The sequence below is a fragment of the Cynocephalus volans genome, chromosome 8 (genome assembly GCF_027409185.1).
Source record: "Cynocephalus volans isolate mCynVol1 chromosome 8, mCynVol1.pri, whole genome shotgun sequence".
NCBI classification, from domain to species: Eukaryota; Metazoa; Chordata; class Mammalia; order Dermoptera; family Cynocephalidae; genus Cynocephalus; species Cynocephalus volans.
This window is the reverse complement of record NC_084467.1, coordinates 132,278,339-132,303,552: the sequence shown is the minus strand read 5'-3', so window position 1 is coordinate 132,303,552 and position 25,214 is coordinate 132,278,339. Positions and strand designations below refer to the sequence as shown.

At 36.8% G+C, this 25,214-nt stretch overlaps 1 protein-coding gene across 3 annotated transcripts in view; it reads left to right on the top strand.

Moving 5' to 3' along the window:
• COP1 (COP1 E3 ubiquitin ligase) overlaps positions 1–25,214 on the top strand; it is a 277,815-nt gene that overhangs the window by 140,109 nt on the left and 112,492 nt on the right. For all 3 annotated transcript variants that reach the window (XM_063104898.1, XM_063104897.1, XM_063104899.1), the window contains exons 12-14: positions 15,580–15,723; positions 16,679–16,787; positions 17,176–17,257. In XM_063104898.1, coding sequence (XP_062960968.1) covers positions 15,580–15,723; positions 16,679–16,787; positions 17,176–17,257 — 335 coding nt within the window. The remainder of the gene's footprint in view (positions 1–15,579; positions 15,724–16,678; positions 16,788–17,175; positions 17,258–25,214) is intronic.

The following is a 25,214-nucleotide window of genomic DNA, read 5'->3' as shown; positions in this document are numbered from 1 at the left end:
AAAAAAATAAAGCAGAGGGAAATAGTACAGGGGAGCACAGGATAGAGTGAGGCAAGCCAAGGTTGCTATTTGAAACAGGCTAGGTAAATGGCTTTAGTAAGAAGCTAACATTTGAGTCAAGACCCAAAGGAAGTGAGGGAGTATGCCATGAATATGTGCCCTCCAGGTTCAGGGACTATCAGGTGCTGTGGCCCTAAGGTGGGTGTAGGTTTGGAAGTTCTTAGTTTACCGAGGAGGCTAGTGTAGCTGGAGCAAAGGGTGGGACCAAATAAAATGCGTTATTTTGTAATCGCTTTGAGTTTTTCAAGTTGTTATGTAGGAAGCCATTAAAGGGTTTTGAACTAAAGGAATGATGATCTGATTTGTGTTGAAAATAGACCATAGGATTGTAGGAATTCAAGTATGGCTACAGGGATACCATTAAAGAGCCTGTTATAATAATATAGACAAGATGGTGGCTTTGACAAGGGTGGTGGCAGTGTGCTAGTGCTATGTCTGAATGTTTGTGTCCTTCCAAAATTCATATTTTGAAATCTAATCTCCAATGTTGTGAGGGTATTTGGAGGTAGAGACTTTGGGAGGTGATTAGGTCATGAGGGCAGATCCTCATGAATGGAATTAGTGCCCTTCTAAAAGAGATCCCAGAGAGATTCTTCACCCCTTCTGCCATTTACAGACATCTGTTAGCCAGGTTATGTTCCCTTACCAGAAACACCAAATCTGCTCGTGCCTTAATCTCTGACTTCCAGCCTCCAGAACTGTGAGAAATAAATTTCCGTTTTTTATAAGCTACTGAGTTTAAGGTATTTTGTTATTGCAACCCAAACAGAATTAGAAACCAGTGAGGAGTGATTAGATTCTGGATATATTTCGAAGGTTGGGCTAAAAAATTTGCTGTTAGATTGAAGCTCACTAACAAGAGGAATGGGGTACATTAAATGAGGAAGATGTGTTTTAGGGTATTCAGAAACTCAATGTAGAGTAGGTTAAGAGCCTGTTAGAGTAAAATTGAAGCTGTCGGTAGACATGAGGTACTAATATAAAGAGAGTTCTGGTATGGAAGACACTTAATAGTCATCAGTGTATAGATTTAAAACCATGAGAATAGATGGGATCACCACAGTCCAGGTAGATGAAAAGGAAATGAGATACAAGGGCTTATCTCTTGGATACTTGAATGTGAAAGTGAAGATGAAGAAGAATGACCAAAGTAGACTGTGATGAAGCTGACAGTGAGGTAGGAGAAAATCAACTCTGTTGAAAAGGAGGGAATGATTACCTATGTCAGCTGATGTTGATATTCAAGGAAGGTTAGAATTCAGAGTTGACTATTATATGAGCAACCTAGAGGTTTGATATAGCATTTTCAGTGGTGGAGGTAAAAGCTTGATTCCATGGTGTTAAAGAGAATGGGAGGAGAGGAATTAGAGTCAGTGAATATGGACAACTTTTTTTGTAAAGTTCTGCTATTAGAAAGGAAATAAGGTGGTAGTTAAAATGGAAATAGGATTGTAAAAGGTATTCTAGGTTTTTTTTTTTCGTTGTTGTTGTTTTTTTTTACTTAAAATGGAAGAAAAACATTGAAAGGTTTATGGGAAAGATCCAGGATAGATGGAAATATTGATGATACAGGAGAGAGTAGGAAAATTCAGGAAGCAATCCTTGAGTAGTGAAGCAAGGATGGGATCTAGTGCACAAGTAGACTTGTTGGTCAGATCTAGGAGCATGGATCATTCATTCAGAGTGATAAGAGAGGCAGCAGCGTATATCAAAGTATATTGGTATAAATGCTGGTAAGTGGAGAGGATGTGGTGGTGAGAGCCTTTAGAAATTATCTTGTTCTTTTTATATTTTCAGTAAACTGAAGAGCAGAATGATCTGCTGAGAGTGATTACAAAGAAGAAGGTGTGGGAAATTTGAGAAGAGTGAAAAAATTACATTTTTTTGTTTCATGTGAATAGGAGAGTAAATAGACAAGGGAAATTACCCATATGAAGCTGGGCATTGTTAAGTGTCCACTTGAGTTTTAAATGAGACCAGAATATGTGGTTGCATGTTTTTTCTCTAGCTGTGTTTACCGGGCCAGTTCAAGTGTAGTCTGGATAAAGAGGTTTAACTAGGGCTAGAGTTTTGCCAAGGAATTAAAGTACAAAAAATAAGTGAATGAAAATGCTGAAAGAATGCTGAGTTGTATGTGAGGGAATTGTCATTATCGATCATGTGATTTTGGTAAAGAAGGAGGTGAATACATAACAGGATGAAGGCTAGTAGAGATAGGATCAGTGAATTTTTAGGTCACTGTGGGCTTGAAGGATTGTTGGATACAGGGAGTTAGCTGGAAAGAATAGAGGTGGTCATCAGAAAATACTATTTCAGAAGGTAAAATTAAGATTATGGAGGGGGGTGAAGTTACTGGTAATGAAAAAGTTCAGGGTATAATCATGATTGTGTGGAGTGGAGGTGGACAGGTCTTTGGAGAAGAGGAAGTCAAGAAATTGATAGACCAGGGTATGGTAATCATCTGTATGGTTACTGAAGTAATTAAGAATTATGACAGGAATAGATTTGGAGAGTGACATTGAGTTGTAGGTAAAATTTCTGAAAACTGATGGATTTGTAGTAACAAGGAAAGTTACTGGGTGTCATATGTTCCGGTAGATTTTGAGCTGGGAGATTTCAGGGAGGGGAGGGAAAATGGCTGGAAGAAGCTATATGTAGGAAGAAAGACACTGACTTCACCTCCAGGCCTGTTTGACTTTCGGATGTGGGATGGCTTCAGGGGAAGCAGTATTTTCAGGGTAGAACTGGGTTTCAGAATGAGAAGGCACAGGGAATAGAGAAGAAATTGAGATTGTTAGTGGTGTTATCTGGATGAAGAGAGGTTTAGCTTGTAATATTGAAACGCACATAATTTTTGACCTGCACTTCATATTCTAGGTATATTTAAGGATATTCTTGGGTATCTGAGAAATAATACATATAGACAGGTTTTTATTTTATTACAGCATTGTAAAATACTAGAAATTAAATGTTCCTTAGTTACATACTGGTTAAATAATTTATGATACATCCATATGGTGGAATTCTGTGCAACTGTTGGAAAAAAATTAGGTAGCACTGACATGAAATGATTGTCAAGATGCTGTTAAGTGAGGGGAAAAAAACCAAGGTGCAAACCAGTAGGTATGAAGCCATCGCATGTGTTTGTTTTAAAAAAAGAATACAAATACAGGTATGCATGTTTATGCATAGGAAAACTCTAGTGGGATGCACAAACTGAAATTATTGATTACATCTAGGGAGGGCAGTTGGGTGCTTATTTGGCAAGATTGGGAGGGAAACTTGCTTTTTTTCTGTACATTTTTTGGACTGTTGCCTACATATATATTTTGAAAAATAAATAAAATAAGTTTTAAGAAAACATTCAACAGGTAGCAAAGGATCTTTTGTAATAGTTGGAGTTTGGGTTTTACATAGTAGTAAATGAGGAGAATTACATGAACAGAGTTGTATTTTTGGAAATTTATTCTAATTCAGTCTGTAAAATGGATTAGAAAATAGGAAAGTGAGGAGTAGGAGACTTGCTAAGGAGGCTATTGTCATAGCCCAGGTTAGCATTAATGCAGGCCCAATACATATTTTTGTGAATTTCTTGAATATTGTGTTGTGGTTTTTTTCAAAATCGTGGTTTTTCATCACGTAGGTCAGCATCTGGCAGTTAACCAGGCCCTCTGGGTATTTGATGGATGAGAATATTCATGCATCATCCTTTTGTTCCGGTATGCCTCAGTAGTCATTGACCCCTGAATTTCTGTATCACATTTTTTCTTATCATCGGGCATTTGCTTATGTTGGGTATAACATTTTCTACTAATTATAAATGCTGTAATTCTACCTTATTATTTTTTTAGTCTCCTGTTTATTTTTTTTATTTTTATTTTTTTTTTTTTTTAACAGCAGCCACCATTTATTGACTACTTACTGTATGCCAGACACTATAGCAAATATATCACACAAATTTTCTTTTAGCCAACAACATTCTGGGTTAGGCATAATTACCCTTATTTTACACATGAGGAAATCAAGGTGCAGGGGAATGAAATAATCTGCCCAAGACTTCTAAGCTAGTAAGAGGTGTAGCCAGAATCCAAATGTAGATTTATCTTACCGAAGGCCATATTCCTAACTGTGTATCACATTACCTCTGATTTTATTTTATTTTATTTTATTTATTATTTATTATTTTTTTTTTTTAATTTTATTTTGTCGATATACATTGTAGCTGATTAATGCTCCCCATCACCAAAACCTCCCTCCCTTCTCCCTCCCCCCCCCCAACAATGTCCTTTCTGTTTGTTTGTTGTATCAACTTCAAATAATTGTGGTTGTTATATCTTCTTCCCCCCCCCCCCGGTTTGTGTTTGCATGTGTGTATGTGTGTGTGTGAGTTTATATATTAATTTTTAGCTCCCACCAATAAGTGAGAACATGTGGTATTTCTCTTTCTCTGCCTGACTTGTTTCACTTAATATAATTCTCTCGAGGTCCATCCATGTTGTTGCAAATGGCAGTATTTCATTCGTTTTTATAGCTGAGTAGTATTCCATTGTGTAGATGTACCACATTTTCCGTATCCACTCATCTGATGATGGGCATTTGGGCTGGTTCCAACTCTTGGCTATTGTAAAGAGTGCTGCGATGAACATTGGGGAACAGGTATACCTTCGACTTGATGACTTCCATTCCTCTGGGTATATTCCCAACAGTGGGATGGCTGGGTCGTATGGTAGATCTATTTGCAATTGTTTAAGGAACCTCCATACCATTTTCCATAGAGGCTGCACCATTTTGCAGTCCCACCAACAATGTATGAGAGTTCCTTTTTCTCCGCAGCCTCGCCAGCATTTATCGTTCATAGTCTTTTGGATTTTAGCCATCCTAACTGGGGTTAGATGGTATCTCAATGTGGTTTTGATTTGCATTTCCCGGATGCTGAGTGATGTTGAGCATTTTTTCATATGTCTGTTGGCCATTTGTATATCTTCCTTAGAGAAATGCCTACTTAGCTCTTTTGCCCATTTTTTAATTGGGTTGCTTGTTTTCTTCTTGTAAAGTTGTTTGAGTTCCTTATATATTCTGGATATTAATCCTTTGTCAGATGTATATTTTGCAAATATTTTCTCCCACTCTGTTGGTTGTCTTTTAACTCTTTTAATTGTTTCTTTTGCTGTGCAGAAGCTTTTTAGTTTGATATAATCCCATTTGTTTATTTTTCCTTTGGTTGCCCGTGCTTTTGGGGTCGTATTCATGAAGTCTGTGCCCAGTCCTATTTCCTGAAGTGTTTCCCCTATGTTTTCTTTAAGAAGTTTTATTGTCTCAGGGTGTATATTTAAATCCTTAATCCATTTTGAGTTGATTTTAGTATACGGTGAGAGGTATGGATCTAGTTTCATTCTCCTGCATATCGATATCCAGTTATCCCAGCACCACTTGCTGAAGAGGCAGTCCCTTCCCCAGTGAATAGGCTTGGTGCCTTTGTCAAAGATCAGATGGCAGTAAGTGTGAGGGTTGATTTCTGGATTCTCTATTCTATTCCATTGGTCAGTGTGTCTGTTTTTATGCCAGTACCATACTGTTTTGGTTATTATAGCTTTGTAGTATAGCTTAAAGTCAGGTAGTGTTATGCCTCCAGCTTTATTTTTTTTGCTGAGCATTGCTTTGGCTATTCGTGGTCTTTTATTGTTCCATATAAATGTCTGGATAGTTTTTTCCATTTCTGAGAAAAATGTCTTTGGAATTTTGATGGGGATTGCATTGAATTTGTATATCACTTTGGGTAGTATGAACATTTTCACTATGTTGATTCTTCCAATCCAAGAGCATGGAATATCTTTCCATCTTCTTGTATCCTCTCTAATTTCTCTCAGCAGTGGTTTGTAGTTCTCATTATAGAGATTTTTCACCTCCTTGGTTAACTCAATTCCTAAGTATTTTATTTTTTTGGTGGCTATTGTAAATGGGCAGGCTTTCTTGATTTCTCCTTCTGCATGTTCACTATTGGAGAAAAGAAATGCTACTGATTTTTGTGTGTTGATTTTGTATCCTGCTACTGTGCTGAAATCATTTATCAATTCCAAGAGTTTTTTTGTAGAGGTTTTAGGCTGTTCGATATATAGGATCATGTCATCTGCAAACAGGGACAGTTTGACTTCATCTTTTCCAATCTGGATGCCCTTTATTTCCTTCTCTTCTCTGATTGCTCTGGCTAGTACTTCCAACACTATGTTGAATAGGAGTGGTGAGAGTGGGCATCCTTGTCTAGTGCCTGTTCTTAAAGGAAAAGCTTTCAGCTTTTCCCCATTCAGGATGATATTAGCAGTGGGTTTGTCATATATGGCTTTAATTATGTTGAGATACTTTCCCTCTATACCTAACTTATAGAGGGTCTTTGTCATGAATGAGTGCTGAACTTTATCAAATGCTTTTTCAGCATCTATAGAGATGATCATATGGTCCTTGTGTTTGAGTTTATTAATATGGTGTATCACATTTATTGATTTGCGTATGTTGAACCAACCTTGCATCCCTGGGATGAATCCCACTTGATCGTGATGAATAATTTTTCGTATGTGTTGCTGTATTCTGTTTGCTAGTATTTTAGTGAGGATTTTTGCATCTATATTCATCAAGGATATCGGCCTGTAGTTTTCTTTTTTGGTTATATCTTTACCTGGTTTTGGTATCAGGATGATGTTTGCTTCATAGAATGAGTTTGGGAGATTTGCGTCCGTTTCAATCTTTTGGAATAGTTTGTAAAGAATCGGTGTCAATTCCTCTTTGAATGTTTGGTAAAATTCTGCTGTGAATCCATCTGGTCCTGGGCTTTTCTTTGTTGGGAGCCTTCTGATAACAGCTTCAATCTCCTTTATTGTTATTGGTCTGTTCAAATTTTCTACGTCTTCACGGTTCAGTTTTGGGAGCTTGTGTGTGTCCAGAAATTTATCCATTTCCTCCAGATTTTCAAATTTGTTGGCGTATAGTTGTTTATAGTAGTCTCGAATGATTCCTTGTATTTCAGATGAATCAGTTGTAATATCACCTTTTTCATTTCTAATTTTTGTTATTTGAGTCTTCTCTCTTCTTTTTTTTGTTAGCCATGCTAATGGTTTGTCAATTTTATTTATCTTTTCAAAAAACCAACTTTTTGATTCGTTGATCTTTTGAATTGTTTTTTGGTTTTCAATTTCATTCAGTTCTGCTCTGATCTTAATGATTTCTTTCCGTCTGCTAACTTTAGGATTGGATTGTTCTTGTTTTTCTAGTTCTTTAAGGTGAAGTGTTAGGTTGTTCACTTGCCATCTTTCCATTCTTCTGAAGTGAGCATTTAATGCAATAAATTTTCCCCTCAATACTGCTTTTGCAGTATCCCACAGGTTTTGGTATGATGTATCATTGTTTTCATTAGTTTCAATAAACTTTTTGATTTCCTGCTTGATTTCTTCTTGGACCCATATGTCATTAAGTAGAATGCTGTTTAATTTCCATGTGTTTGTATAGTTTCCAGAGTTTTGTTTGTTATTAATTTCTAGTTTTAATCCATTGTGGTCTGAGAAGATACATGGGATAATTCCAATTTTTTTGAATTTATTGAGACTTGATTTGTGACCTAATATGTGATCTATCTTGGAGAATGATCCATGTGCTGATGAGAAGAATGAATATTCTGAGGTTGTTGGGTGGAATGTTCTGTAGATATCTGCCAATTCCAATTGGTCTAGAGTCTTGTTTAGATCTTGTGTTTCTCTACTGATTCTTTGCCTAGATGATCTGTCTAATATTGACAGTGGAGTGTTCAGGTCCCCTGCTATTATGGTATTAGTGTCTATTTCCTTCTTTAGGTCTAATAGAGTTTGTTTTATAAATCTGGCTGCTCCAACATTGGGTGCGTACATATTTATGATTGTTATGTCTTCTTGATGGATCAGTCCTTTTATCATTAAGTAGTGTCCCTCATTGTCTCTTTTTATGGTTTTTAGTTTAAAGTCTATTTTGTCAGATATAAGAATAGCCACTCCAGCTCGTTTTTCTTTTCTGTTTGCATGGTAAATCTTTTTCCATCCTTTCACTCTTAGTCTGTGTGCATCTTTATGGGTGAGGTGGGTCTCTTGTAGGCAGCATATAGTTGGGTCCTGCTTTTTGATCCAGTCAGCCAGTCTGTGTCTTTTAATTGGGGAATTTAAGCCTTTAACATTAAGAGTTGTTATTGAAAGGTGTTGATTTATTCCTAGCATTTTATTGGTTGTTTGGTTGTCTTAGGTGTCTTTTGTTCCTTACTTTCTGATTTACTGTTTGGTTTCTTTGTTTGTTGGTTCCTTAGGTTGTAGACAGTGTTTTTGTTAGCTTGTTTTCTCTTCATGAATGCCATTTTTATTGTACTAGCGGGTTTAGATTTTTCTTAGGTTTTTATGGCAGTGGTAGTTATTTTTCAGGAACCAAACCCAGTACTCCCTTGAGGATTTCTTGTAAGGGTGGTCTTGTGGTAGTGAACTCCCGCAGTTTTTGTTTGTCTGAGAAATATACTATTTGCCCCTCATTTCGGAAGGATAGCCTTGCAGGGTAGAGTATTCTTGGCTGGCAATCTTTGTCTTTTAGTATTTTGAAAATATCATCCCATTCCTTTCTAGCTTTTAGGGTTTGTGATGAAAAGTCTGATGTTAACCTGATTGGGGCTCCCTTATAGGTGATTTGACGCTTCTCTCTTGCAGCTTTTAAGATTCTCTCTTTGTCTCTGAGTTTTGCCAATTTGACTATGACATGTCTTGGAGAAGGCCTTTTTGGGTTGAATACGTTTGGAGATCGTTGAGCTTCCTGGATCTGAAGATCTGTGATTTTTCCTATACCTGGGAAGTTTTCTGCCACTATTTTGTTGAATATGTTTTCAATGGAATCTCCATTTTCCTCCCCTTCTGGAATACCCATGACTCGGATATTTGAGCGCTTGAGGTTGTCTGATATCTCTCTCAGATTTTCTTCCATGTCCTTGATTCTTTTTTCTTTCTTTTTGTCTGCTTGTGTTATTTCAAACAGCCCATCTTCAAGTTCAGAGGTTCTCTCTTCAACTTCGACAAGCCTGCTGGTTAAACTCTCCGTTGTGTTTTTTATTTCGCTGAATAACTTCTTCAGTTCAGCAAGTTCTGCTACATTTTTTTTCAGGACATTGATTTCCTTGTATATTTCCTCTTTCAGATCCTGTATACTTTTCCTCATTTCATCATGATGTCTAGCTGAGTTTTCTTGTATCTCATTCAGTTTCCTTAGAATTATCACTCGAAATTCCTTGTCAGTTATTTCAAGGGCTTCTTGTTCTATAGGATCTAGAGTATGAGATTTATTAACTTTTGGTGGTGTACTTTCTTGATTTTTTGTATTTCTGGTGTCTTTTTTTTGGTGTTTATTCATTGTGGCAGGGGGTTTCACAGTCCACCGGTTTAAGACTAATGACTAACTAGGATGTTGCTGTGGTTGCCAATTTGGTATGGCTCCCGCCGTGACTGCTCAGTTGGCCTCTAGTGTCTTGTGTTTGTGGTTGCCTCGGGTCTTGGGCTTCTCCGGGGATCCACCTTTCTGGTCAGCTTGTACTCTGCTGGGCTGGTGGATCACGTACCACAGGGTGTGTGATCTCTGTTGAGCTTTCACTTTCTGTACAGGACTTCTCCCCTTTCCGTGTGCTCTGGCCCAGGCTGTTAGATCGTGCAGTGGCGACCCCACCGGGTGTGTGGTTTCTGTGGAATCTCCGCCTCCCTGGCCGCACGTCTCCCCCCTCTGTGCGCACTGTGCTGGGCTGGGGCGTGTCTTCTGCACCCCTCGTCTATCAGCTGGGCCTTCAAGACCCTGCTCAGCACCGCCTCGCCCAGGAAGTCTACCAGGTTTCTGCTAGGCACAGACGACCGGTCTCTCTGGGTGCCTTTGTAGCACTGTGTAGATCTTTCTCGGGTCTTGTTCACCTTTGTATCCACCCGGTATAAACCGAGTCTAGTGCCCGCCTGCAGCCTGCTCTCCGGCAGGTTCAAGCGGACCTGGGAACTCTCCTACCACACTATTCCCAACCAGAAATTCGTTAGGCTTTTTTCCAAACTGGTGGTCGCAGAGATGGTATCTGCCTCCCAGTAACAGGAAGTTTACCGGGCCGGAGTCCAGGGTGTGGTGGAGTGACAGTCGGCCCGCCCGTACTTCCTAGCCCTCCCAAAACTGGTCGGGACGCCCCACACCCCCAGCCCCGCCAGAGAACTGCGGAGGGAGTGGGAGAGGAGGTCGGCCCGCAGGGTCCGGAAAGCCCCGCGCCAGGCCAAGCAAATGGGCTCAGTGATGGCCGAGCAGGGCGGAGCTGCCCGCACCTGGGAAAATGGAGGCAGCACCGGGGCAGTTAGTGGCCTGGTGGTGCAGGCGGGGAGCCGCGTGGGCATCCACCCCCCGAACAGAGCTGTGCCAGGGATCACTCACAGTGCTGTGCCAGGTCGGGCGCTCGCTCTGTCTCTGGTTTGTTGCCTTCCGTGTTCTCGGCGCTGCCGCCTCGGGCTGTTCAGTCGCGGCGCCGCTCGGGCGCTCCCAGGAGTCTTCTTTGATGCCGGCCTGAAACCTCGAATCCTGGATAGGGCAGCTGGCCGCCTTCAGTGCGGCCCCAGCCTCCGGGATCCTGGCTGCATCCACAGCAGCCCTGGCGCCGTGTTCCCTGTTTCAAGACTCGCTTTTGCAGCTAAGAATCAGTTCTTTTCCTGCTCCACACTTCAAAGCTGTTGCCTGTAAATGAGGCAGCCTCTCCTGCCGGGGGCAAAGTGGCGTTGAGCCCCCACGACCGGCCAGCAGCAGCAGTCCTCCCTTAAGAGATGGCCAGAGGAAGGACCACAAGTTTCCCGGCTGCCTGAGGCCCAGTGGCCACCTTTTCCACCTCAGCTACTCCGCGCCAGCCGCCGCAGCCGCCGCCATCTTGAAACCTGATCTTTAGTCTCCTGTTTAACTGGTTGCACAGGTTGAACTATTATGTTATTATCATTATATATAATATAGTATATGTCATTATTCTGTGTTACTATTCTTGTTTATTTTGCCTGTGTATGTGTTCTTTAAGACCAGCCCATTTGTTCTCATTAAAATGGCAGATTTGCATAATGATTGAGAGCATACTGTGGAAACAGATTGGTTGGATTTGAATTATCTGGTGTAACCTTGAGTAAATTACTTAACTTCACTGTACCTTAGTTTCTTTATCTGTACAATCGAGATTTGAAGTTTACTATTATTTATGTAAAGTGCTTAAACAGTGCTTCACACATAGTGGTGTTATGTATGTTATAGAAGTTTTAGCTATTATTATTGATTGATTTTGGATAAAGTCAGTTGAATAACATCAATTCTTAATTCATTTTACCTGTGTTTGTATTCTTTAACGATCTGTCCATTTCTTCACATTAAAATAGCCAGTTTTAAACCTATATTTTGTTTCTTTGAAATTATAGTTACCTGTGTCTCTTGCACACACCATCATGGTCATGAATGAGACCTTTAACAACTGCTTTTACTTTATATTTTCATTTGATTTATCAGGTTCTAGCATTCAGGGATATTAATCCACCTTGTTTGTTAATAGCTATTTTATAAGTGCAAAAAGATGACAGTGGGAACACATAAAATTCACTGCTTGGGCATATTGACAGCTTTGCATTGTTTTGTGCCACATTGCACTGGAGGTATACATTCATCAGATGTCCTATGTGGTCTGTTGCCTTGCTGCTTAATCAATTGACTGATGACCCTTTTGACAAAGAATAAAGTCAGTTTCCTATGGCAGAATTACATTTTCAACTGTTGAAATAAATCAGTTTCTTTAAACAATTGAATCATTTCAAAGTGTAAAAGAAAAATGCAATTTATTTCCATGTTTAAAGTAAATCTCCAGTAATATTGTTTTCCAAAGGAAATATATTTATGTGTTTTGAAATGAAAAACAAATCCAATGAGGGCTGACCCCGTGGCTCACTCGGGAGAGTGCGGTGCTGGGAACGCCAAGGCAAGGGTTACGATCCCCTTACCGGTCACAAAAAAAAAAAAGAAAGAAATTGAATTCATTATTGCACTAGTGTTGTAAACCAGTTACTTCAGTAATTATTGGTGATAGTGAATGACAGAAATGAATTTTGTATGACAAAAGCAAGACTTATAATTCTTTTTAAATTTAATTGCATAAGCAGATACATTGTGATTAATTTACCTTTTATTTGAACCTAACTAGTCACTGTTTAACTTTTGTACTATGTTTTTGTTGTCAGATTTCATAATAAAAGCAGCTGAAATACCATGTCGTGAAATAAAAGGCCATACGTTTTATATTAGCTCTGGAAATCTCTCTACACCTGAAAACTACTGTGTTCATTTGAATTATTCCATGATCTATTTCTCATGTCTCATTATGTTTATATTTGGAAATAGATGTGATTAAAATTGTAAGAAATAGGGAGCAAATGTTTCGATATTGGGAAGTACTTAAATCCTGAGTCCTAATGATATGGAAGCACTAGCTGTTTTTTTTTTTTTTTTAAGGCAGCTCTTTGTTTTCCTTTTTCTTTAAATCAAAATTTACTAGAAATAATATTCTTTATACTTTCTGATCAGTATTTCTATTAAAATCTTACTGATTTTAAACCATAAAGGACTTCAGTACCTCAAAATATTTAAAAAGTATACTGTACCAGGTCCTTGATATTCCAGTATATTAAAAATCAAACATAGCCAAAATGTAAGAAAATAATAGCAATGAAGTCAAAACAAAAAGTTAATTTTTTTAGTATGAGAGTTAAGAGTGAGCTAATGTAGCTAAATAATAATTTGTGTGGAAAAATGGGAGAGAACTGTCTTGAATAGTAAGTCGGGTAACAACAAAAGAAATAATAGACTTATTTAGGTCATCATATCATGACAGATAGCATTTTTATTTATGTGTCACTTTTCCTGCAGTGTCTTTGGACTGTTATTTTAATAGGTTAGTGTTTAAACTTTTTTAAAATTAAAAACTTATAATTTGGTAATGACATGTTTTTATTTTTGTTTTTTTGGTGGCTGGCCAGTAAGGGGATCTGATCCCTTGACCGTAGCGTTAAAACACCATTCTCTAACCAATTAGCTAACTGACCAGCCTGGTAATGGTATACTTTCACTGGTACAACATTGGAATGCTGTTTGTTTATTTGCCATGTATATTTGTAGGTGGAGACAAGAGTATGCAGGGATAATATAATTGGTTCTCACTTGAAGTGTCAGCCATACCTCCTAAGTTAAAGACAGGATTTCAGTTCTCATAACTCTGTTCTTTATCAGATACAGTAATATTTCTCCTTAAATGACATGAAGCTGTGGGTATAAATTGAGTTGGAATAGATGAATAGTTGCCATCAATATAGTTGTGCTGCATTAGAATCTACAGGGCAGCAAATAGTAGCTGAGGCAGCAGTTCAATTGAGGTTGTACAAATAAATCTATTACATTGCTATACAGTCATATTTTATTTGAGGGAACATTTGCTGAATTGTGCTATAGTCGGTGACACTTAACTGAGTGAAATTTTTTTTTTAATTATATAAAATTAAGGATTTAAAGTTGTTGTGAAAAGGTTGGTTTTCTTAACACACATCTTAATGTGTGTTTTTAAGGGAAATATTCTGAATGTGTACTTATTTTTCTTACCCATCATCAGCTCAGCAAGCTTCTTACTAAGTTATTAACTTATCATTATTACCTGTTCTGTAAAAGGATATGACAGATACTCCATAAATAAAAGTATGTCATGTAGGTGTTTGTATTTGTTTGCTTTTAGAGAATGCTTGATGTATGCAGAGTACTAGTTAGGCATTTTGGGGGGAATAAGCACACATACATAGATACAGAAGACACATTCATGCACATCGATATTACATTTTAAACCTTTAGCCTTTATACTTTGAGTTTTACACAAGAGCTTTGGTTTGTGATATAGCATAGTAATTATTAGTATCAACAGTGAAATCGGACTACCTGGTTTTTATATACCATCTCAGACACTTACAAGCTGGCTAACATTATTTCTAATCCTCATTTTTTTTCACCTGTAAAATGTGGATAGTAATAATAGTTACCTCACAGGGTTGTTATGAGAATTAAATGAGTTAATACATTCAAAGTGTTTAATAGTGAATAGTCGATTGTCTTAGTCTGTTTTCTGTTGATATCACAGAATACCACAGACTGGGTAATTTATAAAGAAAAGAAATTTATTTCTTACAGTTTTGGAGGCTGGGAAGTCTAACTAAGGTTGAGGGGCCAAATCTGGTGATGGCCTTGCTACTGCCTCTTAACATGGTGGAGGACATCACACAGCAAAAGGGCAGAAGTATGCCAGCTCAGGTGTCTCTTCCTCTTGTGAAGCCACCAGTCCCATGATGGGGGCTCCACCCTGGACACCTTATATAATTCTTATTACCTCCCAAAGACCCTACCTCCAAATACCATTAACAAATAAATTTGGGGATTAAGCTTCCAACACATGAAATTTGGGGATCACCTTGAAACTATAGCATCAATGGATGTTAGCTATTATTATATCATTAATTGTACATAAGTGAGAATTTTTATGTATTCTTTAGCCTTATGGCTAACTAGGAAGGACACTTAAATCATGTTAAGAAATAATGTATGGGATGACTCATTTCAACTTTTACTTTGATTAGGCCAGTTAGATTTCTGGCTGATTATATAACAGCAGCTTTGTTGAGGGTTCAATTTAAGTTCTATAAAAGTGAATAAGATCTTGTGCCTTGCTTTGATGTAGCTTATTTCGGAAGTTGTATGAAAAAGGTTTTTTAAAAAGGGGGTGAATTTCGTAAGTAACTCTAAACACAGGGAGATTTTTAGTTTTTTTCTCTTGTTTGTTTGTAGTATAAAGAATGTATATTGTGGATTTATAATTCAGAGAGATCATGTTTGTTTGAGGGATTAGGAATGGATTTGGAAAAAAGTAATGATAAATGTGTATTCTGTCCCTTTGTTGTCCCCCCATTGCTTTAGTGATTCAGCTTGTATACTTATTCATTTATTAAAATAACATTAAATACTGTGAATCTCTATCATCTTCACAAAATGGTAGGAAGGGAAATAACTAGAATTTATGAAAAAATTAACTGGTAATTTTCTTTTGACATTTTTGTTATATGAAGCCATTCAAGCCATTAAATCTGATTTCACTAAATTGTAATAGGGTTACTAGAGCTGAACTGAAAAACATATGAGGTGTCTAGGAACAAAAGTACAACTATAAGCACAATTATGTAGATATACACAATTCTCTACCACTTATAGTTTGATATATCTTGATGAGTTAATCTGAACATGGAGCCTAGTACAATTTGAAGACATTTCAAATAGATCTCTTATCCTTATAGCAGAATCACTTTAGATATAGAAAATACCAAATTCTGAAATATTATCATTGTAAATGTTGTAAGAATAACTACATAGTCTTATTGACCAACTATATACCTTTCTTCCCCATCTTAGTATTGAATTTGACCGGGATTGTGACTATTTTGCAATTGCTGGGGTTACAAAAAAGATCAAAGTCTATGAATATGGCACAGTCATCCAGGATGCAGTGGATATTCATTACCCTGAGAATGAAATGACTTGCAATTCTAAAATCAGGTAATTACTTTATTTTCTTGGCATGATGCAGTGTGTATATAAAAATTGGTATATATATTTAGTATGAGGTTATTATTTCACCTTTCCTTGAGACTCATAACTCATTCTTGGTGAACGCAATAATTGTACTGTGTATGTGGAGGATATATTGTTGACTTAGAACAGAATATCTTTCTTTTAGATATTGATTGCTTTCTTCTGTGGGATTCAGCATTTATTGTTTTTCTAATTACCAAATGAAAATCCTTCTTTCTTTCACTTATTCAAAGATCTTTGTTGGAGATGGTTGTTAGTAGAGTGTTGAATAAAGGATTACTATAGCCTCTGAATAGTGTCTGAAAGTCAGGAATTTTTTCCTTAACATGGACATATCTCTAAATTCTTTCTAGTTTTAAGAATTCTTTTCACAAGACCATTCTGCTTTTCACTGGAGGAATAGTAATTAAGTTTTGTGTATTAGGGTTATAATTCATGAGAAGTGCTTTTCAAACCTGAAATAACATTAAAAATGCAGGAATTGTGTCCTACTTCTGATATTCCCCCCCAAAAATCTCAGAGGAATTCTGAAATCTGCTTCCTTTTTTTTTCTTAAACAAGATTCCCAAGCTATTCTCATGAGAAATGGCATAAAAGGGAATGATAACATTTTCAAAACAATCATCTTTGTAATTTTCTTATCTTGATGAATAACATATATAGTATGTACATATGTACATCCATCGTACAGATAGTGATCAGAGTTAAAAGTGGGTAAGGGTTGTTACTTGATAGTTTCAGTTTAGAAAATCCAGCAATTATTGGTATGTCTCTTCCCAGATGTGTTGTGAGCATAATAATGATTGTAAATCTCATATAGACCATTTTTAAAAAGTGCCTTTTTTTGTGACAACATTAAAAGTCGTTATATCCCATTGTTATTTATTTTAATGTACAGTAAGTTTTAACTATTTTTCAGCTGTATCAGTTGGAGTAGTTACCATAAGAACCTGTTAGCTAGCAGTGATTATGAAGGTACTGTTATCCTATGGGATGGATTCACAGGACAGAGGTCCAAGGTCTATCAGGTAAATAAGGATACTAGTTGTGTAAAAATCACATTTTCACTTTTTTAACAATTGTAGAGTTTCATGTACTTTATAATTACAGATTTTAAGTCACTATTTAGTATTTTTTTATACGTCTGTAATACCTGTGTAATACCAAATGCTTTTCTGAAGCATTTTTTTAGACTTTTGTGTTTGTAGAATGCATCAAGTGAAAAAGCAATGATTTTAGTAAATGTATATATAAAAAGTTTTGGAACTACTTTGCATTGACATCTTAGTTTGCTTTTCGTTTGTTTTCATAGCCTCTTTAACACGTAGCAATATGGTATCAAAAATTTTTTTGCTTTTATTTTAAGATCTATACTATATTCTGTCTGAGTCTACTTTGTCTTCCTTCTATATCTAGGAGCATGAGAAAAGGTGTTGGAGTGTTGACTTTAATTTGATGGATCCTAAACTCTTGGCTTCGGGTTCTGATGATGCAAAAGGTACTATTTGAATCTCTGTCTTGGCCACCCCCCCACCACAACACATACACACACACACACACACACAATGATTCCTTTTATTGTCAGAGATACAAACATTTATTGACCCAGTCATCCATCTATGGACATTCAGGTTGGTTCCATATCTTGGCTATTGTAAAGAGAGCTGCGATGAACATGGCAGTGCAGGTATCCCTTCGACATGATGATTTGTATTCTTCTGGGTATATACCCAGAAGTGGGATAGCTGGATCATATGGAAGATCTACCTATAATTGTTTGTTTGAGAAACCTCCATATTGTCTTCCATAGTGGTTGTACAAATTTACAGTCCCTCCAACAGTAAAGGAGTGATCCCTTCTCCAAACACCCTTGCCAGCATTTGTTATACACCATTTTTTTCATTATAGCCATTCTAACTGGGTAGAGATTGTATCTCAGTGTAGTTTTAATTTGAATTTCTCTGATGACTAGGGATGTTGAGCATTTGTTCATGTACCTGTTGGCCATTTGTATGTCTTCTTTTGAAAAATGGTTATTCAGCTCCTTTGCCCATTTTTTAATTGGGTTGTTTGTTTTTTTACTGTGTAATTGCTCGAATTCCTTGTATATTACGGATTTTAATCCCTTGTCAGATGCATAGTAAGCAAAAATTGTCTCCCACTCTGTAGGTTGTTACACTCTGTTGATTGTTTCCTTTGCTGTGCAGAAGCTTTTCAGTTTGATATAGCCCCATTTCTTTATTTTTTCTTTTGTTGCTTGTGTTTTTGGGCTCTTTGTAAAGTCTGTGACCAGACCTAGTTCCTGAAGTGTTTCACGTACATTTTTCCTTACTAATTTTATAGTTTCAGGTCTTATACTTAAGTCTTTACTCTGTTTTGAGTTGATTGTAGTATATGGTGAAAGATGCATGTCTAGTTTCATTCTTCTGCATATCGATATCCAATTTTCCCAACACAACTTATTGAAGACGTACTCTTTTCCAAAATGTATGTTTTTGTTGCCTTTTTCCAATATCAGATGGCCCTAAGTGTTAGGGGTGATTTCTGGGTCCTCTATTCTGCTCCACTGGTCTGTCTATTTTTAAGCAGGTACCATGCTGTTTTGGTTACAATAGCTTTGTAATATAATCTGAAGTCAGGTAGTGTTATGCCGCCAGCTTTATTTTTTTTGCTAAAGATTGCTTTGGCTTTTCGGGGTCTTTTCTTCTTCCGTACGAAAGTTAAGATTGTTTTTTCCAATTCAGTGAAGAATGTCATTGGTATTTTCATGGAGATTGAATTGAATCTTTAGATCCCTTTGGGTAGCACAGACATTTTCACAATGTTAATTCTTCCAATCCAACAGAATGGAATATCTTTCCATCTTTCTCTGTCTTCTTTAATTGCTTTCAGAGTGGTTTGCACTTCTTATTGTAGAGGTCTTTCACCTCCTTGGTTAAATTGATCCATAGGTATTTTATATTTTTCGTCACACAACTGTAAGTGGGCATACATTCTTTATTTCTCCTTCTGTAAGTCCATTATTTGGGTATATAAGTGCAACTGATTTGGGGGCATTTATTTTGTATCCTGCAACATTACGAAAGTTATTAACCAGCTCTAGGAGCTTTTTGATTATCTTTAGGTTTTTCTGCATGTAGTATCATGTTATCTGCAAATACAAAAAGTTTGAGTTCATGTTTTCCAATCTGGATGCCCTTTAATTCTTTCTCTTGCCTGATCACTCTGGCTAGTACCTCCAGTACTATGTTAAATAGAAGTGGTCAGAGTGAGCATCCTTGTCTTGCTCCTGTTCTCAAGGGAAAGGCCCTCAGTTTTTCCCCACTCAGAATGATACTGGCAGTGGGCTTGTCAGAAATGGCTTTTATTATGTTGAGATATTTTCCTTCTATACCTAATTTGTTAAGAGTCTATCACGAAGGGAAGTTGAATTTTGTCAAATGCTTTTTCAGCATTTATTGAGATAATCAAATGGTCTTTGTCCTTGAGATTTCGGATGTGATGCACCACATTTATTGACTTTTGTATGTTGAACCATCCTTGCGTTCCTGAAATGAATTCCACTTGATCACAGTGTATAATTTTTTAAATGTGTTGTTGTATTCTGAGTGCTAATATTTTGTTGAGGATTTTGCATCTAGGCTCATCAAGGATGTTGGCCTGTAATTTTCTTTTTTTGTTGTGTCTTTATCTGGTTTTGGTATCAGTTATGTTGGCCTCATAGAATGAGTTTGGGAGAGTAGTTTCCATCACAATTGTGTGGAATAGTTTGAGGAGAATTGGTATTAACTCTTTTTAAAAGTTTGATAGAATTCAGCTGTAAAGCCATCCAGACATGGACTTTTCTTTGTCGGAAGATTGCTAATTACTGCTTCGATTCCCTTGCATATTACTAGTCTGTTCAAGTTTTCTACCCCTTCTTGTTTCAGTCTTGGTAGTCTGTATGTGTCTAGAAACTTATCCATATCTTGCAGATTTTCATCTTTGTTGTCATGCAGTTCTTTATAATAGTCTCTAATGATTCTTCGTATTTCGGTGGTATCAGTTGTAATGTCTCCGTTTTCATTTTGATTTTTGTTATTTGGGTCTTCTCTCTTATTTTTTCTCTTAACCTACCTAATTGTTTGTCTATTTATCATCTCAAAAAACCAACTTTTTGTTTCAGTGATGTTTTCTATTGCTTTGTAGGTCTGTATTTCACTTAGCTCTTCTATGATCTTAATTATTTCTTTGTGTCTACTACCTTCAGGTTTGGATTGTTGTTGTTTTTCAAGTCCTCTGAGGCATAGTGTTAGGTTGTTTACTTGAAGTCTTTCCATTCTTTTGATGTAAGCATTTATTGCAATAAATTTGCCTCTTAGTACTGCTTTTGCAGTATCCCACAGGGTTTGGTATGATGTATCTTTATTTTCATTAGTTTCAAGAAATTTTTTGATTTTCTGTTTAAGTTCTTCTTGGACCCATAGGTTGTTCAAGAGCCTATTGTTTAGTTGCCATGTATTAGTATATTTTCCAGAGTTTTGCTTATTATTAATTTCCAGTTTTAGTCCATTTGTGGTCTGACAAGATACTGCAAATGATTTCAATTTTTTAAAAATTTGCTGAGATTAGATTTGTGACCTAATATGTGGTCTATCCTGGAGAATGTTCCATGGGCTGATGAGAAGAAATTATATTCTTTAGTTGTTGGGTGAAATGTTCTGTATATATCTGACAGGCCCAGTTGGTCTAAGGTGTGAATCAAATCCTGTGTCTCTTTGTTGATTTGCTCCCTGGAAGATCTGTCTCATACTGAGAGAGAGGTGTTCAGATCATCCACTATTAATGTATTATAGTCTATTTCTTACTTCAGGTCTAAGAGCGTTTCCTTTATGTATAGGCTGGGTGCTCCAGAATTGGGTGGATATATCTTTATGATTGTTATTATCTTCTAGCTGGATAGATCCTTTTATCATTATGTAGTGTCCTTCTTTGTCTCTTTTATATGTCTTTTGGCTTAAAGTCTATTTTGTCTGATATAAGAATATAGCTACTCCTGCTTGTTCTTGGTTTCCATTTGCATGGTATATCTTTTTCCACCCCTTCACTTTTAGCCTGTGTGTGTCTCTATATGTGAGGTGGGTCTCTCGAAAACAGCATATACTTGGGTCTAGGTTTCTAATCCAGTCCAGTCATTTTGTGTCTTTTGAATGGAGAGTTTAATCCATTCACATTTAGGGTAGTTATTGACCGGTACTGTTTAATTCCTGTTACTTAATTGCTTTTTGTTTACACGATTTAAATATCTTTTGATCATTACTTCCCCTTTTATTTCTCTTCTGCAACGTTAGTTGGAAATTTGAGGTGGCGTGATTTTGCTTCTTTCTCTTTCTTGCTGGCATTTTTGTTTTATCAGTGGGTTTTGCTCTTTCTTGTGTATTTGTGACAGTGGTTATCAGTATTCAGGTTCAAGATAAAGGACTCCCTTTAGAACTTCTTGTAGGGCTGGTTATATAGTGGTGAACTCCCACAACTTTTATTTTTCTGGGAAATATACTATTTCTCCCTCATTTCTGAAGGAGAGCCTTGCTGGATAAAGAATTCTTTGCTCATAATTTTTTTCTTGTACTGTTTTGAATATATCCTTCTACTTTCTCCTCGCTTGTAAGGTTTCACTGGAGAAGTCTGCTGTTAATCTGATGGGAGTTCCCCTGTAGGTGACTTCATGCTTTTGTCTTGCAGCCTTTAGAATTTTCTCTTTGTCTTTGAGCTTTGCAAACTTAACTATAATGTGTCTTAGGAGGAATTTCTTTTTTTTTTCCCACTGGTAAGTGGATTGCGACCCTCAGCACGGTGTGGTCTGCACCATGCTCAGCCAGTGAGCACACCAGCCATCCCTATATAGGATCTGAACCTGCGGCCTCGGCACTAGCAGCACCGCACTCTCCTGAGTGAGCCACGGGGCTGGCCCTTGGGGAGGAACTTCTGGACTGAATCTGTTTGGGATCCTTTGAGCTTCCTGAATCTGAAGGTCTATATCTCCCCTACTCTGGGAAGTTTTCCATTACTATTTCCTTGAATAAGTTTTCAATACCTTTTCCTTTCTCCTCCCCTTCTGGAATACCCACAATTAGGATGTTAGAGTGCTTGAGGTTGTCTGCTATCTCTCTTAAGTTTTCCTCATTATTTTTAATTCTATTTTCCTTTTTTTGTCTACTTCGGTTATTTCGAAAAGACCATCTTTGAGATCTGAAATTTTTTCTTCTGCTTGCTCTACCCTGCTGTTCAAGCTCTCTGTTGTGTTTTTTTATTTCACTGGGTGAATCTTTTGTTTCTAGGAGTTCAGCTACACTCTTTTTTAAGGTATCAATCTCTTTGTAAACTTCCTCCTTCATATTCTGTATATTTTTTCTTGTTTCATTGTGTTCTCTAATTGAGTCTTCTTTTATCTCTTCAAGTTTTCTTAAGATCATTGCTCTGAATTCTTTTTCAAACATTTCCAGGATTCCCCTTTTGTTTGGAGCCTGAAATTTGAGCATTACTGTATTCCTTCGGTGATGTCATATCTTCTTGTTTATTTGTAGTTATAGTTTTTTTTCATTGACATTTGGTCATTTGGTAGAGGGTTTGCTGCTTCTATTACACTGAGGTTGGATATGAGGATAAACGTTTCTTCCTCTATTTGCAGGCTTTACTGGTTACTCTTCTTATATCAGTGTAGTCGATTGAGCAGTAGGTTACCTGTAGAGTGGCCCTAACTTCTGCTGTGGTGGTGAATTGTCCTTGCGTGACAGTAGATGTGGTAGTGGCTATATTATATCACTTTTGGTTCTATTCCAGAATCTGTGGCCATACAATGAGCCCCCAGCACTGCACCAGTCTTGGCTCACATCGTCAGCACCTACCACGGCTGCTGGCATTTCTTTCCATGTCCAAGCGGGGAGGGTCTGCCAGCGCCGCATGGGTCTCAGCTCACTTTGGCGGGAACTGCCATGACTCTGCACCACAACAAATGTTTCTTTCCTTCGCAGTGTAAATCACTGGGGAGGTAGGAAGTTGTTCACACATTCAGGGAATCAGGCTTCTTCCATCTTTTGATGCCACCATCTTCACCATGTGGCCTCCAAGTTTTCTTTAGGCCACAGGTGAGGACTGGCCTTGGTCTCCCTCCGTGTCCTCCTGAATGCTGTCAGCGTCCTCTTCTTAGTTCTTAAGGGTGGGGAATAGAGCCCGTACACCAAACTTGGCTGATGGGATGGCCCCCACATGAACTGCACCAGCAAGTAAAATTTATCATATTTCAAGACAAAAATTCTATAACCCTTTTTGCCAATTTAATTGACCTTTCTTTTCTATTTTTCTTGTATATCTATCTTTTCTATTCAATCTTTTCTATTATTCTTACTGACTTATCTTGGTCTGGTTTTTCTCACCATTAGATTTATAAAGCCCTGTTAACGCATTTCTTTTATTTTAGAGTTAGTAACCTTAATTTTTTGCCCTTTTTCACCTTTTTATGTGTAACTTCCAGACTAGTGGTTAAATAGGCAAGGATAGCTCTAGCATTGGAAGCTTTTATTTCCCATTGTTTTATGCTTTTCCCTTTGCCTTTTTTAATATTTCAAAGAAGTAAAATAATAGAGTATGCCCTATTCCGTAAAAGGGAAACAAACCATATGACCCATGGTTTGGGGTCATAGAGTAGCAAGTTGTTTACCCACAGTATATATAGATTGGAATACCTTCTTTTTTAATTGTTCCAAGGAATTATCCTTGAATTTCTAAATTAGTTAGAGCACCATTTTACAATAGGTAATTCTATATTTGAATGCAAAGTTTCACTAATTAATATTAAACATTCTGTTTCAGAATAAAATACTGGGGATAGCTTTTATTGAGTTGCATGCTTGTATTTTTGTTCTGAATGATGTTTGTTTAGAAGTGGTAGCTGGCCAATCTTGGATCTTGAAAATAGAAGCCACTCTAAGCAATTCAAGAAGAGGGGACTTCAAATATATATATTTATTCATGTATATTTATTTATTCATTTAAAAATATATATATTCATTTTATTTATTGTATTACAATATACATATCATAAAATTTATCACTTTAACCTTTTTTAGTGTACTATTCAGTGGCATTAAGTACATTGTTGCACAGCCATCACCACCATCCATCCAGAGAACTTATTTCATCTTGCAAAACTGAAACTATGTACCCATTAACAGTAACTCCCCATTTCTCCCTTCCCCCAGTCCCTGGCAACCATCTTTCTACTTTTTGTCTCTTTGAATTTGAATACTCTTATGTATCTCATTGAGTGTAATCATATTATTTGACCTTCAGTGACTGGCTTATTTCGCTTAGCTTCATGTCTTCAAGGTTTTGGGGGTTTTGACAGGTATTACATTGAGGCTTATCAATTTTACTGATTATTTTCAAAGAACCAGGTTTTGGTTTTATCGATTTTTCTCACTTGAGTTCCTATTTTCAGTTCATTGATTTCTCCTCTGGTTTTTGGTTTTGTTTTTTTAATGTAAGCAACTTTTATTTAATCCTCAAGAGGAAACATGTCATGCTTTCATCAAATGTTTTTAACTCTGGTAAACTCGCAGCACATTTTTTGGCAGTCTGTGTTCTGGTCATCTTAGTGTTGTTGGATGAAATAATCTATACTTGCCAGTTATATCTGGTTGTTTGATGGATGCTGTTGAGTTCAACTATATCCTTACTGATTTTCTGCTTGCTACACCTGTTCATTTCTGGTAAGAAGATGTGTATGGGCCTATTTTTAGAAATTACATTGATCTGTGTGTCTCTTCTTTTACCTGTATTGCATTGTCTTGATTTGTAGCTTTATAGTAAGTCTTGAAATCAAGTAGTATGAGTCTTTCAAATTTATTCTTAAAAATGATTTTAACTCTTCTACTTCCTTTGCCTTTCCATGTACATTTTAGAATCAAGTTGCCAATACCGTATAAAATCCTACTGGGATTTTGATTGACAGAGGATTGAATCTATAGGTCAGTTTTGGGAAGAATTGACATACTAACATATTGAGACTTCCCTTCTGTGAACGTGGTTTATCTCTCTATGTTTAGGCCTTTTTAGATATCTTTTATCATAGTTTTGTAATTTCCAGCATACATGTCTTGCTTGTATTTTGTTAGATTTATAATTAAAATAGTTTATTTTTTGGTAGTATTGAAAATGGTATTTTTTAAATCACATTTCCATTCTTACTAGTTTATAGAAATAGAATTGATTTTTAAAATATAAACATTATACCAACAACCTTGCTAAAGTCACTCTTTAGGTTTAGAAGCTTATTTTTGGAGATTCCTTGGTATTTTCTATGTAGCCAATCATGTCATCTGCAGAAATACTAATATTTGAATTTCCAATTTGTTTGCCTTACATTTTTTTTTCTTGCTTTATTGCACTGGTTAGGACTTAAATGTGATGTTGAATAG